Genomic DNA, 15051 nt, shown 5'->3' with positions numbered 1-15051 from the left:
TGTAGCTCAAGAGAGACACAAAAGAAGAACAGGAGAAAAAGACAGGAAGATGCAGAGGAGGGAAGGGGGAGAGGGAGAAGTAGGGGGGAAGGAGGGGAAGAGCAGGGAAAAGGAGAAGAGGAGGAGGAGATGGAGAGGAGGGAGCAGGGGAGGAAGGAGCAGGGGAAGGGGTTTGGAGGAGAGTAAGAGGAAGGAGGGTGGAGAAAACATCAAACTAGGAAGGCTTGAAAGGATGAATAAAGAGAAAATTGTGTGATTGCAGGTTCTGCCTACTTCCCTCAAACCTTATAGGCTCACCCTTCATAAAAATCAGCTAGAACCCAGCAGTATGATTCTCATCAATGTATGGCAAATGAATTAGTTTTCTGTTTAATCCCTACTCATATAACCTTCCTTTTAAGAAAATTCACTTGTGTGACAAAGAGTTCATTTAATAAAAAAAAATCAAGGAAATGATTGATTTTTGTGGCTCTGTAAGAAACAAGGGGTGGCGTAGACACGTGTGCATGCAGTGGGTTCCATGGGCGTTCCTACAGTGCTCAGGAGTGTTTCTGGGGCTCCTCAGCAGAGTGCACACTGCCTTCCACAAGGAGAGAAGCCCAGCGCCCAGAAGGCGTGAGGCTGCCTGCCAGGGCTGCTAGAAACCGGTGTTACCTTGTCCGCCCCACACTCGGTGCCATCCAGAGGAGGGTCCAGCTTGGTCTTGCAGGATGTATCTCCCTCTACCAGGCACCACAGCCCAGCACACATCAGATGCTGCAGGACAAGAGAAGCAACCATAAATGCCTCAAGAGAATGCCCAGATACATGTCACAGGAGGGTCAGAGCCATGGGGCAATCGCTCTTCAGATTTGGGATTTGAAACACATAGGGAGCAAGGAGGGTTGAGTCTGGGAATCTAAAACGCAGAGTGGTTTATTCGGCTCAGTGGAATTCTTGCATTTACTCTTTGGAGGGCTTGTCTCATGGGATTGAGTTCAGAGTTCCAAACTCAGGGAATTCTGGGAGGTCCTTTTCGTTTAGTGCAAGGGATGCACCCGCTGGTCATGGGCTGGCAAAGCATCCAAGAGACAGCCCTAGCCTAACTTCACCAGAGGTAGCTCCATGGCACGGGTCCCAGGTGAGTGTGTTGGATGGCGAGAGAGGTGGGGGTTTAAGCCGCTATTATGTAGACCAGAAATGTGAAGCCAATGTGCAGAAGTAGCCTTCTATTCTCCCTGCCTGGCTTCTACCTCTGCTGAGCTGGGCATAAATTATTACAGTATTTTACCTAGAAAAACTTGGAACACCCACAAACAGAGAATGAAAGCAATTCTACTTACAACACGACTAGGCATCTAAAAAGACAGACTCCCAACTGTAATTAATAAGACGATTGGCCACTGACAGAGAGGTCAGAATGAGATGCATTATCAAGATTACCAAGGCAGGCATGACTGTTCTTCCTCCCCAGGGGACCTGTGAGCAGACAGGACCAACAACCATATGAGACGGGGGCTGGCTGAGCCTGTTTCACAGGGAGAGGGCTTCTGAGCTATCTTCTACACGTTGCTCAGGGGTCCTAGAGGGACAGTCCCATTGCCCAAGGTTGTTGATGAGTTACACCCATCAATGCACCTTTCTGCACTTCTCTCCCCGTAGATGGCCCCTCTCGGTATTTTCTGGGATTGCTTCCCACATAAACTACTTGCACCCAAATCCTCACCATGAGCATGGCCTGAAAATTGGAAACAGATGTTCCTACGGCGCTTTTAAAGACACAGCGCTTCCAGGATGCCAGACCCAATTGAGGCTAAGAAGCTTGAGCTGGAATGGGAAGACCTTGCCCTCCACTGTGTGGTCAGTGGATAGCTGGCGCCCATCAGGTAACACGACGGATCCCCTGCAGCACGGCACGGGGAGGTGACAGTGAGGTTTGCAAAGTCTACACGTTCCCGTGACGGAACGGCAAGGAGATGAGCGAGCCCCTGAGTGCAGCACAGCTGCTCCCATTAAGATGACTGCACCTCATTAAATGTTTGATCCCTTGCACTTTCACCTAAGAGCTCTTCCAGACTGGTGCAGCGATGTCCAGACACGTGGTCACAAGGCAGCGCGGACCCAGGAGCGTAATTACAAGTAGGAGTGCTTGGGGTCAGGAGAAATAATGACCACATTAGGAGAGAGAGGAAGGAGGTGGGGGTGACCTGTTTATTGTGTATTTTATGGACCGGGCTTTCTCATGAAACCTCCCTAATTATCAATGCCAAAGAGTTGGCAGTTAGGCGAAGCCTTCTGAAACAGGACACAAAAGTACCAACAATAAAGGAGGAAAAAAAAACCCACAAATAAATTATACTCCATGAAAACGAGGAGCTCGTTTATTAAAGGGAAAGTATAAAAATATGAGAGAGGGTGTTTGCAATAGATGGGGGAGGTATTAGCAATGCATATAACCAACAAAGTGTGTCTAGCACAGTTTTGAAAGAGCAAACAAGGCAAATCTACTAAAGATCAGATAAGAAAAGATATTCATGAAAATATGAGCAGAAGACTTGAGTATTTCATAAGATGATATTTAAGTGGCAATTAAGCATATGAAAATATACCGAAACCTCTTCAGCCATCAGGCAAAAGCAAATTAAGACCATCTTTAGATATTTCTATATACACAGAAAAAGATGAAGAATGCTCTTCCTCCCCCTTCTCTCCCTCCTCTTCTTCCTCCTTCTTTTTGAGACAGGGTTTCTCTGTGTAGCCTTGGCTGTCCTGAAACTCACTCTACGCCAGGCTGTCCTTAAACTCACAGAGCTCTGCCTGCCTCTGCCTCCTGGAATTAAAGGCATACATGACCACCTTGCAGCATGAATTCTACTTCTTGACAAGGACGTAGCCAACAGGAACTTTTTGAACAACTTTGGAAAAGTATCTATCCATATTTGTTACAGGCATTGCACACTGTCATGTTTATAATTCCATTCCTAAGAATATACTGGAAAGAAATCTGAGTATAGGCTCTATGAAGACATCAGGAATATCAGCGTCAATACGATTTGTGTTATGACAAAGGCAGAAACGAGGCAAATGTTCACTGACGTCAGAGCAAACGGCTCATGATGTCAGCAGTAGACTGGTGGGATTTGGATTGCACACATTTCAAGCAAAGGTAAAAACTCTAGTGTTGGGAGCCAGATTGGCGGTTTTGTTTTTGTCTTTTAAAAAGGGAGTAACACACAGGAGGCTTTAGAATGGCAGCCTTGGACCCAGGTGTGGTCACTGGCAGTGCCTCTTCAGGATGGCTTCTCAAGCATGCGTAGTCAAATTTGGTATTGTCCTCACCGCTTTCATTATTCTCTTCCTCATCACTTTCCCCTTTCTCCAAGCATTTCCAGGTCCCTATGGGCTACACCTGTGGTACCATGTCAATAAGAACCACACAGTTGCTGGCTCCCCAGCAGTACTGGACAGTCCGTACTTGCTCTTTTTCTCGGTGTGTCTGTAGGAGCTGAGAGCTAAGCTGTTAACACTTCTGTGGCCTTAGCTGCTCCCCTTGTCTTCTGGAGGAAGCCTCTTCCTCATGCCTCTCTGAAGTGGAGGCAGAGGATGAAGCCGCTGTTTTCCACGTTCATCTTTGCAGATGACCATGGACGTCATTTTTCTTTGCCTCGGACTCACTTTTAACCCACAGAATGCAGCACCAATGGCAAGATGTGACATCATGCTTAGTTCATAAAACACTATGATCTGCCCTCTGTAAAAGCTCTCCGGTTGTTTCCTTGGTTTGTCTTCTTTGGTCAAACTTGCTGTCATGCTGGAAATGGGCAAGCTATGATAAACCGAGGCCAGCCTGACAAGCTAGACAATGTGAAACTTTGGTGTTTATTCCAACAACCTACAAGAGGCAAGGACCTTCCAACAATTACCCAGTGAGCCAGTGAGCCTGGCAACAAACCCTCCCCCAGCTGAGCTTCAAATGAGACTCCAGATCAGACCTCTGACCTCATCATAACCTTGTAAAATTGCTGAGACATAGATGGCCTGGCTGAGTGATGTCTTTATCTCTAACCCTCATGATCTTAAAGATAAAAAATATATTTTGTTTTAAGCAAGCATATTTTGTGGAAATTTGTTAAGAAACGATAGTGAACTAACACAGATACACTTTTTTTTTAGCACTATTCTAAACATCAAAGATGAGAGATTTTGTTTTAACTGTCTAGAGAATAAAAACATGGAGGATTAATTGTATATACAGTGTGCGGCAGAGGAATCGATAGAAAGAGTCTTCTATGAAAACCACAACAGAGAGGCAAGAAAAATCCAGAAGAAAACATAACCTAGGACCAGAATCATCTGACATAGCAACAAATGAGCCAACCTTGTCTACTAAGATAAAACCTTAACAGGAGACCACAAGCTAAAGCTCTAGTATATGCCGTGTAACCGGCACATAACATGATTCAGAAGCCAAAATAAAGGCAAAGGAGACCAACAATGCTAATGTCAGTCAGACTTGAACCCAGAACCTGAAGCAAGAAATAATACAAAGAACTTTACCCTCAACAGTCACCTAGTATCTGTGCTCCAAATATTACATAATATTAAATCTCATTAAATAAAACTGACTTGGGATAAAGGGGTACCAAGAACTATTACCCTCAACAGTCATCTAGTACCTATGCTCCAGATATTACATAATATTAAATTTCATTAAATAAAACCGACTTGGGTTAAAAGGGTAAACAACAAAAAAGAAGTTAGCCTAATCATTTAATGGATCTTTCTCAGTCCAGAACAAATCAAATCATGCAATAATACAAGAGATACAAATAACAGAACAAGATAAAATTAACAGTGCTCCAGTTCTTAAAACAAGTATGTCAAGATACATCTTTAATGGTCATGGGATATTTATAAAAAGTTGCCTCAGTAAAATGTGGAAGTGAAAACCATAGCATAATGAAGTAAAAGTTATTTTTGAGGTGGCATATTGCTATCTATCCAGGCTAGCTTATCACTCTTCCAGTCCCAGGATCGTAGGCATGGGTGACCACACCCAGCTTGCAATTAAACATTTTTAAAAGAAAGAGAATAAATAATCTTGTCATATGCAAAAATATAAATTTTTTCCTTTAAGTAATTTTCTGGCCCAAAGGAAAAACTATAATCCAAACTGCAAATAGTGAAGAAGATGTCAGACAGGAGACACATTAAGATATATAGGGCATTTGGAGAAATATTTAGAGTCCAAAACACAATAATAACAATAAAGTAATTTTAACATGCTTACAATGGAATAATATACATTTGAACAAACAAACAAAAACCCACAGAATAAAACTAAGCCTGGAGGTAGACTTAGAATCCCAGCTACTTTGGAGGCCGAGGCAGAAGGATCACAAGTTCAAGGTCCACCTTGGCTACTGAGTGAGCTCAAGACCAGCCTGGACAATTTAATAAGACCTTGTCTTGTGCAGTTAAAAGGGACTGTGGACAGAATATGTGTTCAGTATGCGTAGAACTCTGCTTCCGTAATCAGTACTGCAAACACAAACACTATCACCAAAAAAGATCAAAACAAAATAAGGATAAATGATTATTTTATGATTTAAGAAGGAGAGGACCCCTCCCCAAGAGAAAGGCCTACAGAGATGGTTCTCTGTAGGAAAAGTGAGCCAGAGAAACCATTTGCTAAGTTATTCAAGAAAGGGGAAAGAAAACATGAATCAGGAAGGAAGAGAGATCAATTAAAATGCAGACCAGAGACCACCTGACTCATTTTATGTACAAAACCCATTTTTTTTTCTGCAAATGTCTAAAATAACAGATCTATTCTCGGACATTCCGCCTAGCTATGGGGTAGAGAGATGGTTTAGTCCGTAAGGAGCTAACAGTATGAATGTGAAGACTCAATTTTAGATCTAAACCAGCTGTTACTGTAACCTCAGCTGGGGAGGCAGAGCTGGAAGGTCTGTGGGCGTGCTGATCAGTCAGTTAAGCTGAACCTACGAGATCCAGGGTCAGGGAGAGACCTTGTCTCAAAACACAAGGTGGAGCTGGGCATGATGTCTCTCTCACACTTTTTATCTCAGCACTCAGGAGATCTTCCTGAGATCTGCCTAGTCTATACAGGGGGCTCTAGGTCAGGTAAGACTACCAACTGAGACCCTGTATCCAACAACAACAACAACGTGGTGAGCCACTGAGGCTGACATTGCCCTCTGAACTCACATTCGCACATGTAGGAATGGTTAAATCTGACTGTCAGTTTGGCGGATCTGGAATCACCTAAGGCACACACGTTAGGGAATCATCCATCATACTTGTAATGTTTAAGTGGGCAGTACCTGTCCTGGGTTGTGTGTTGTGCCGTATAAAAAAGGAGAACGCTGGCTGGGTGTCGCACTGCATGAATACAGAGAGTGTCGTCTCGTAGAATGAGGATTTATTGTGCTCCGCTTCTGACTGTGGATGTAGTGTCTCCAGCCACCACGCTCACCATGACAGCAAATTCCCTCCACCTGGAAGCAGGACCGATTGCTCCCCACCTAAGTCCTCATTGTCAGGGTTTTATTACCACAATGAACATACTGGTTCTCTCTCTCTCTCTCTCTCTCTCTCTCTCTCTCTCTCTCTCTCTCTCTCTCTCTCTCTCTCTCTCCCTCTCTCAACTACAGACTGAACCATGCACCTAGAGAAGCACCATGGCCACCCCACTGGATTTTGAGTGCTGTGTTTCTCAAAGGTTCTTTCTATTTTACTTCTAAGGAGCAGCTAACACCAACATCTTTAAAGTATTTAAGAACATGAGAAGGGAACATATTTCCCCTGTTTATTTAACATTGATTAATATAACATTGACACCAAACAGAATACGTATTAAGAAAAACATTCATACTAAACTCATTTGTGAGGAAGTGGTGCGTGGACTCAGAATACAATTTGCCAGCACATTGGAAGGAATTATACCAAGACCAAGTACAGTTGATTTCAGAACTCAGATAGCTAAGGGTTAGGAAATACGTTAATAAAATTCACCATATTGCTAACTCAAAAGTGAGCTGTTTGGGCTGGAGAGATGGCTCAGAGGTTAGGAGCACTGATGTTCTTGAATGGGAACTGGGTTTGGTTCCCAGCACTCACACGACAGTGCTTTTAGCCTGACACTCAAGATCGTGGGATCTGATGCCCTCTTCTGGCCTCGACGGGCACCAGGCATGAATGAGGTGCCTGTGACATGATACAGGAAAAACACTCATGCACATAAAAAGTTATTTTTAAAAAACGAGAAGTTACTTGTCCTCCCCATGAACAATAAAAAGACATCTAATAAAATCCAATTATGATTCTTATTAAGTGCTTAAGATTTAAGCAAATATATACTTTTTAGACTTGATAAATGCCCACTTCATGAGGGAATATTAGAAGCATTTCCCACAAAGCCAAGAAGAAAAGGATAGCCAATTGTTATCTTAGATCAGAAAGGATATTAGTGGATAGGTAAAAGGAATCAGGTTGTTAGAAGGAGCAGGATGTGTCCCGCCGTCCGGCTAGCTTACACCCGAAATAATCACACGGAAATTGTATTATGCAACAAAAAGACGAAATTATTCAACCAGAGTACATACAGTATCTAGGCAGCTCATTTAACAAGATGGTTGCACCCCTTTATGATATGAGACATACTCAATTCAGTGATAAAATGGAAGAAAAGACCTCACTTAAAAAGGAGCAAATGGGAGAGGAAAGGTGTATGGTCTATACAAAGACAAATGAAAAGTTCTCTGGAGGGTGGGTTGGGAAGACATCCTGAAGCCTGGGAGGAACATGGTGTTACTGCAGGATGGTTCAGAATTATGCACAAGGACATACTTTCCCCTGAGTTAATTTACAAAAGAATGGAATTGAATTTAACATAATCACACAATTTCCAGCGAAATGAGAATATTCTGAAGACCACATGGGAAAACAAACATGGAATAATTCGCCAGTAAACTTGTAGAAAAGCACATGTTCAGTGTATTAAAATATTTTATGACGCTATGGTCATGTAAACACTGAGCGCATGATGTGATTAGCGGTGCAGACTGGGAAATCCAGAGATGCAGAATAAGCCTTGGGGTCTGGAGAGACAGACCCCGTGGTGAAGAAAACGTCCTGTTCTTGCACAGGACCTGGGTATGATTCCCAGCAGTAACCCTTCATTACTCCATTCGCAGGAACCAATGCCCTCTTTTGGCTTCCATAAATACCTGCACACTCATGTTTGCACAGACACACTCAGGTACACACAAACACACAGGCACACACACACACATTAAATGATGTTGTGTTAAGGGGTTCAACACAAATATAAACTCATAAAAGTAAAAGGAGCCACAGAAGTATTATTTATAGTTTAGGAGGGGAAAGAGCAGTTGGGGCAGGGAACAAATCCCAAGATTTTACAAAAAGACATAGTTTACTTCACACACATGGCCGTACGTGCACAATTAGTGAAAAACCATTGTAACTGCACTTCTGATCTGTGCACTGTCCTGTGTGTCCCGTGTTGTGTTCTAGGTAACTTAAAACTACAGAATTTACGTGTGTGCAAAATGACCTTTGACCCACTTCTAGGTATTTTTCCTGTGCATCTGTGAGTCTCGGTCAGGGGCAGCTGAGCATCCCAAAGGGCATTTGGTGGCATCTGAAGACACAGCTTTTAGTTGTCACAACTCCGCCAGGGGTCGTAGCCACTCCTCCAGCAAGGTGAGGATATGCCAAGGATTCTGCTAAACTCCTAATGCGCACGCGTTGTCTCCCAACATGAAAGAACGATCTAGTTCAATGTGTCAGTCGTGCCCAGGTTGGGAAACCCTGCTACAGATAACGCAATCCTAGCGCAGACGGGTAAATTGTAAGTTACAGTGATGAATCCTGTGAGGAGGCCCCTTAGCCAGGTGACCAAAGGTAACCTCATTCACCAGATTAACCCCCACTTCAGGTTATCCTTCCCAGTAAATGAATAATCCCCCTCTAACAAAGACACAGGAAAGGTCCAATTCAAGAAATAAGCGGCCAGTGTTCTGCAAAAACATGGGCATCGTGACCAACAAGGAGAGACTGAGGAATTACCAGATGCGCACTAATACAGGAGATGGAAGGAAAACACAAACTAGGGTCCTAGCTGGGACTGCGGGGTAGTGAAAAGAGGCAGCAAGTGGGGAAATGGGCAAGGTTTGAGTGTCTCTTAGACTGTAACAAGTTAATTTCTTGTTTTTAAATATATATATATATATATATTTAAATATATATATTTAAGTGTTGGGAATTGAACGTAGGGACTAGAGCATGCTACACAAGCATTCTCCCACTGAACTATTCCCACACATTTTTTGGTTTCTAATTTCTATGAAAATTGTATATATTTATGGAGCGCTGTGTGATGTTTTCATATGTATATCCTTTCTGTAATGTTCAAGGCAGGTTAAACACATCTATTTCCTCATATTATCATTTCTCGGTGAGTTTCCTGGTTTTAATAATTGCTCTAAGATTGTGGACTATATTAACATATGGGAAAGTTGGTGAAGGAAACTTAACTATTTCTACAACACTTCCCTGGGATCCAAAACTGTCTCACAATAAGTTAAAACACAACATAATCTACAGTAATTTTAAATGGAGCAACTCCATTTATCCTGATACTAACTCTAAGACATGGTTAAGAGAAAAAAGAGCAAGAGTCACAAAAACACGGCAGTATGCTAATGTTTAAATGACAAAGGATTTTCCGTGAGCGGCCATGTTTCAGATCTGACACTTGTGCATATTTTGCTCACTCGGGAAACTATGAGACTATGAACCTGGAAGATCACCCCGAAGGTCGAGAGTCTGTGGAGGGGATACTCTGCCATGCTTTGGATCTGAAATACCTGCAAAGGGCCCATGGGCTAAAAGGTTCGGCCCCAGCTTGGTGCTGTTGGAAAGCAATAGAACATTTAAGAGACAAAGGATAGTACAGGGGTCTTCCAGTTATTGGGGTAGTACCCTTAAAGAGACGCTAGCCATTTCCTCTTCATTTCCTGGTCACCACGGGATGTGTGAGCAGATTTGCTTCACTATGCCTGCTATGATGTTCTACCTCATCAGGTTGCCAAAAGTAACAGACCAAAGACTGAAGACTCGGAATCCATGAGGCAAAACATACTTGGTCTTTTTCTAAGTTTATTACCTCTGGCATTTTGTTACAGTACCAGCAATCTGATAAAAAGCCCTTTGATATAATTATTTAGTATCCACAATGATGTTACAAACTACTAGTTACTACACCCTCCTAAGTTATCTTTATACCTCTAGATTGATGCATCTCTCAACCATCACCAGAGAAGCGTCTCTTTGCAGTTGGCGGATATTAGCACAGAAGCTAAATGAGATATTCATGTCACACCCTTTCTGCCCAGACTCTGGGATCACTGTAGAAGAACGGGCATCGAGACTGTAAGGGTCAGAAGTAGTGGATGTGTGCAGACAAATAGTATTTGTTGAACAGGATAGGGTAGTTTCACACATGAGCTCAGTGTCTGTAACTGTACACACAAGACCTACACAGGATAAATCAGACAAAAATCCCTGCTTAGATGGGGGAGAAGTCCCATCCCTTAGGTGAGGAACCATTAGCAGTTGATGGCTACCAGGGAAAATATTTCAGTGTTGTTCAGGGATGTAGCCCCTGAGAGGCTATCCATGTCCCAGTAGAAGGTCCTACACCCATGCATACACTGGCCACACTAAATGGACTTTTAATAAAGAACACAGGAACGAGTTATAGTGGCACAAGCCCTTAATCCCAGAACTCAGAAGGCACGCAGTTATCTGTGAGTTCAAGGCCAGCCTGGTCTAAGTAGCCTGGACAGCCAGGGCTACATGGAAAGATCCTGTCACAAACAAACAAATAGCACATGAAGTTGGGAGGGAAGTTATGGGGGGGGGGAATATGGAAGGAATTAGAGGGGAAAGAATGGGTTGGATTTGCTCAAAACCTATGATATGCATTTGTGAAATTCTCAAACAATAAAAATAAAAGTGATCAAAATTTAAAATGTCAATGATTTTTCCTGAGGACAGTCTTATTTCCTCCTCGGGGACACTGCTTCTTTTTTTTTTAAATTGTTTTTATTGAGCTATACATTTTTGTCCACTCCCCTCCCCACCTCGACTTCTACCCTCTCCCGTGACCCTCACGTCTCAATTTACTCAGGAGATCTTGTCTTTTTCTCCTTCCGACGTAGATCCATGTATATCTCTCTTAGGATCCTCTTTGTTGTCTAGGTTCTCTGGGGTTGTGGACTGTAGTCTGGTTTTACTTTGCTTTATGTCTAAAAGCCACTTATGAATGAGTGCATATGATATTTTTCTTTCTAGGTCTGGGTTAATACTTTTCCTCCCTCCTCTAGATAACCCCAGTCACGTCCTTGTTCTCCACAGCTTGCAAATCTCATACTCAGATGCCACATAAACCATCCTCACTCTCTGCAGGACCCAGGTAAAACTCCCACCCACGTCCAAGGCCAGCTGTAGTCTTTACCCGAACTCTTATATGAATCCTCTCTTCATATACTCTGGCTTCCCTGCACCAGACAGAGCTCTGTTCCTGTGCAGGGGTGGCTGTGAAGCATAGGCCCTTCACCCCTTCTCCAGGCTCATCCCCCAGTGGCTGCTCTAGACTCTACTAGAGCTACAGAGTGGACAGAGAACATGGTATTCTGCCTGCCTCTGAATTAGATATCAACAGGTACCCTAATGCTCTGCTCCTTCAAGGTCAAACCAAGGAGTTCAGGCTTTGTGAAGGAGCGGCTACTCAGACCGACCAGGAACTGGGGGCCCAGACTCCTCCAACTGCCCCCTTTTCCTGTCCCAACCAGGAAAGACCCATTAGCGATATAAGGGTGTCCCAACCTTACCAGTTCTGCTGGGGAACAGATCCATGTATCTTCTCTGCTACACGCTGGATGCTGGATTCTCAAGCACAGCAGCTGCCTCCCCATCACCTCCACACAGCCCCGGACCCCCCATAGCCTCCACTCAGCCTTGGCAGCACATATACATTCCCCATAAAGGCATGCCAGCTGGAAGAATGAACAAATGAATAAATGTATATCAAAGTAAAGCAATGCCTGCCTTTGACATGGTGAGGGAAAAGCCAACAAATTGTAAGCATTTACTTGTTTATCAAGTCTAGTATCACGGACTTTATCAACATTGTGAAGCAGGCAGTCACTATCCTGTGGTACAGACCAGGAAACAGAGTTAAATCACCAATATACGCTGCAAATTCTCTACTATCCCCAAGTGTATGGAATCTGCCCATAAGCTGTAGGAGGTCTCCTTCAGTCCCCAGTGCCCCTTCCATTTCCTCCTCCCAAGACCTCATAATCTATAGTCAGGCAAGGGCACTTAGCATCCTTCTCATCCCAGGCAGTTCCCTCTGCTTGTCAGGCCCAATAGAGGTAGACGATCTTGTATCCAAAATGCTTGGGACCAGAAGTGTTTCAGAGATGGAGTTTTCAAAAGATTTTTTTTTTTGGTGTGTGTGTGGGGGGGGGGCATTGGTATTTACAGAGACTTTACTGGTTGGACATTCCTAACCCGGCAGCCTGAATCCAAAAATACTCCAAATTTGGAACTTGGAGGGGGGCGGTAGTGCCAGAAAGGGTTAAGTGTGCCCAGTCTTTGTTTCTAAGTGCTGCTGAGCAATGCACTCTCGGGCGTCTATGAACACAGAGCTCCCGGATGGGTGGGAACACACTAGGGCAGACTCTTCGCCCCATCCGACCGTGCTAGCCATTCTTGAACACAGCAGAAAGTGCTTGGTTCCTCCAAACAACAAGAGAATGAAACAGCTCCCCCTTCCCTGACTGAGCCTGTGCCACCTCAAAGGCTGTGTTTAAGGTCTGGTAAATGGCACGCACAGGCTGCTCTGTGCATGTTTCCAATGCTGGTACCCTGTGGAAACCCAGCCAGTACACCGCTTCCTTTCTTGGCCCTCTGAAAACCTGAGGCGCGTGTTAAGGACCCCTTGATCACGGACACAAGTCTCCCTCCCTTTGCTCCAACTGGTGGCCCTTCCAAGGGCTGGGAATTTGACCATGAGTCACTTTTTGCCTCTTTTCCTCACTGCCGCTCACCATGAGCTGAGAGAGAAAGCAGCTCGCGGTCCTTAGCAATTCCTGAGGGGACCGTTATGTAAACTCCCTCAAAAAATGTGTTGTTGATAACACCCGCCAAAGGCAGATAACGCGCCAAGAGCGAGATGAAATGGCGACAGATCCAAATTTCCCACAAACACTGCTGCAGTTTGAAGTCTTCCCCCAGCCCAGCATGCCAGCACCGCACCTGGAATGCTTCCTGCAGCCCGGGTGTGGTCTCTCCTTCCACGTTCCTGAGGGTGGTGGAGACCACCTGGCTGGGCCCGAGCTTCAGGGTGAGGATAGGGTCTGGGACCAGGACATGCAACTGGCAGGGCGCCAAGGAGTGGACGCCAACATACAACTTGTGTTGTCTGGAGAGCTTTCTGAAAAGGCTGTCTACTGTAAGCTTTCGGATACTTCTAGAAAATTCAGGCCAGCTTCTGCCAAAGCCCAGGAGCTCCAGGAGCTGAGACCCAACTAAGACAGGCGAGGCAGCTTGAAGTCGCATGTCTAGCCCTACATTCGGCTGCACAGCCCTGCCTGAGAGGGGCAAGGCTAGGCAGGCTCCTGGACTCTGCCAGCTTCCTGCTCTGACCTGGTCCACTGGCATCGAAGGGACAGATTTTTGTTAGGCCAGCAGTTTCCAACCCAGGATGACAGTAAGAATCCTGGAGCTCTGGAGCTATAGAACAAGACAGAGACCTGAAACCCATGCCCGTCTCCTGGAGAAAGAGTAAGACAGGTATTTGTAGCAGGTCACAGCCGCCAGTCCCTGGAGGAGGTTCTGAGGTGTATCCAGGTTGAGATATGACTGACATCAGAGAGGTGAGCCTTGCTCTCCTGTGGAATTTCAACACCCAGGCTTCTTAGACACAGGGGGATCTCTGTATCTGCCCAGAGACTCCAGGCCCCTCTCAGTAGGACACCAAGATGCTTCCCAGTGGAAGGACAGGGAGCTTATAAAGGTACTTACTAGGTGCTTAGGGCCATCCCAGCCCCACAAGGTGCCAGACGACATGGAAGGACACAGAGATATAAAAGCAAAAGACAGGCTAATGTGATAGCCAACCACGCTGCATCTTCCACTCTCCTACTGGGTCCAAGAGCCAAGGTAACAGAAAAAAAATGGAGCCAGCAACACTTACTGATGTGTGCTACACACTAAATACTAGGTCAGTGATCTATCAGTGACCTTCTAAAACAACCTGATGACGGGTCCATAGGACTTCTCTCATTTTCAGATTAGCAGACTGAGGCAGAGAAAGACTGTGACTACCAGATGCAGCTAGGACGCTGGGGCAGGCAGCCCGAGTAGGGAGACTCTCTGTCACCACCGCGCAATGTGTACCCACGGCTATGTGTGTCATGGTAGAGGGCAAGGAGGGACTAGTGGGCAGGAGAGAGGGCGCTGTCACCAGTGAGAGCTCCGGATGCTCTTTCTTGCCTTCCTGAAACAGCTGTCTCACAGCTTTGTGCTCAGCGTTATTCTGAGCAAACAACCACTGTCTCCTCTATGGTGTGCAGACACACCCATGCCAATATCAACTACGCGTGTGCAATTCCTTCAGAGAGCCACCTTCCTTTCCACCTGTGCCAACGTGCATGGGCTGCAGGGCAGTGAAGGCCCTGACAGGCGGCTGGCATGTGGGCGTGGTGATCATCACCCACTGCCTTTCAGCTCCAATCCCCTGGCGCTGGAATGAGCCAGTCCTGTTAAGGAACACTGGGGACTTTGTGAGGCAGTGACCCTGCCGACTCTATGTGTCCCCACCCACTGGCCCTGGCTCTAGGAGCAATGCACTCTCGCTTCCAGCTGACAGTGCCTACAGTTCACTTCCCGCCCTCGGCCTCACCTGGCAGAGCGTCTGGGCCCTGACAGCTCTAGAGCCACGCCGAGGAG

At 45.2% G+C, this 15051-nt stretch overlaps 1 protein-coding gene across 1 annotated transcript in view; it reads right to left on the bottom strand.

Annotated features, from left to right (window-relative positions):
* Adamts17 (ADAM metallopeptidase with thrombospondin type 1 motif 17) overlaps nucleotides 1-15051 on the bottom strand; it is a 315038-nt gene that overhangs the window by 132671 nt on the left and 167316 nt on the right. The window contains exon 11 of the mRNA XM_075952745.1: nucleotides 655-756. Within this exon, the coding sequence (XP_075808860.1) occupies nucleotides 655-756 (102 nt within the window). The remainder of the gene's footprint in view (nucleotides 1-654; nucleotides 757-15051) is intronic.

The sequence above is a fragment of the Microtus pennsylvanicus genome, chromosome 18 (assembly GCF_037038515.1).
Source record: "Microtus pennsylvanicus isolate mMicPen1 chromosome 18, mMicPen1.hap1, whole genome shotgun sequence".
Lineage (NCBI taxonomy): Eukaryota > Metazoa > Chordata > Mammalia > Rodentia > Cricetidae > Microtus > Microtus pennsylvanicus.
Note: the sequence above shows the minus strand (reverse complement) of the source record. Positions and strands in the feature narration are given on the sequence as shown.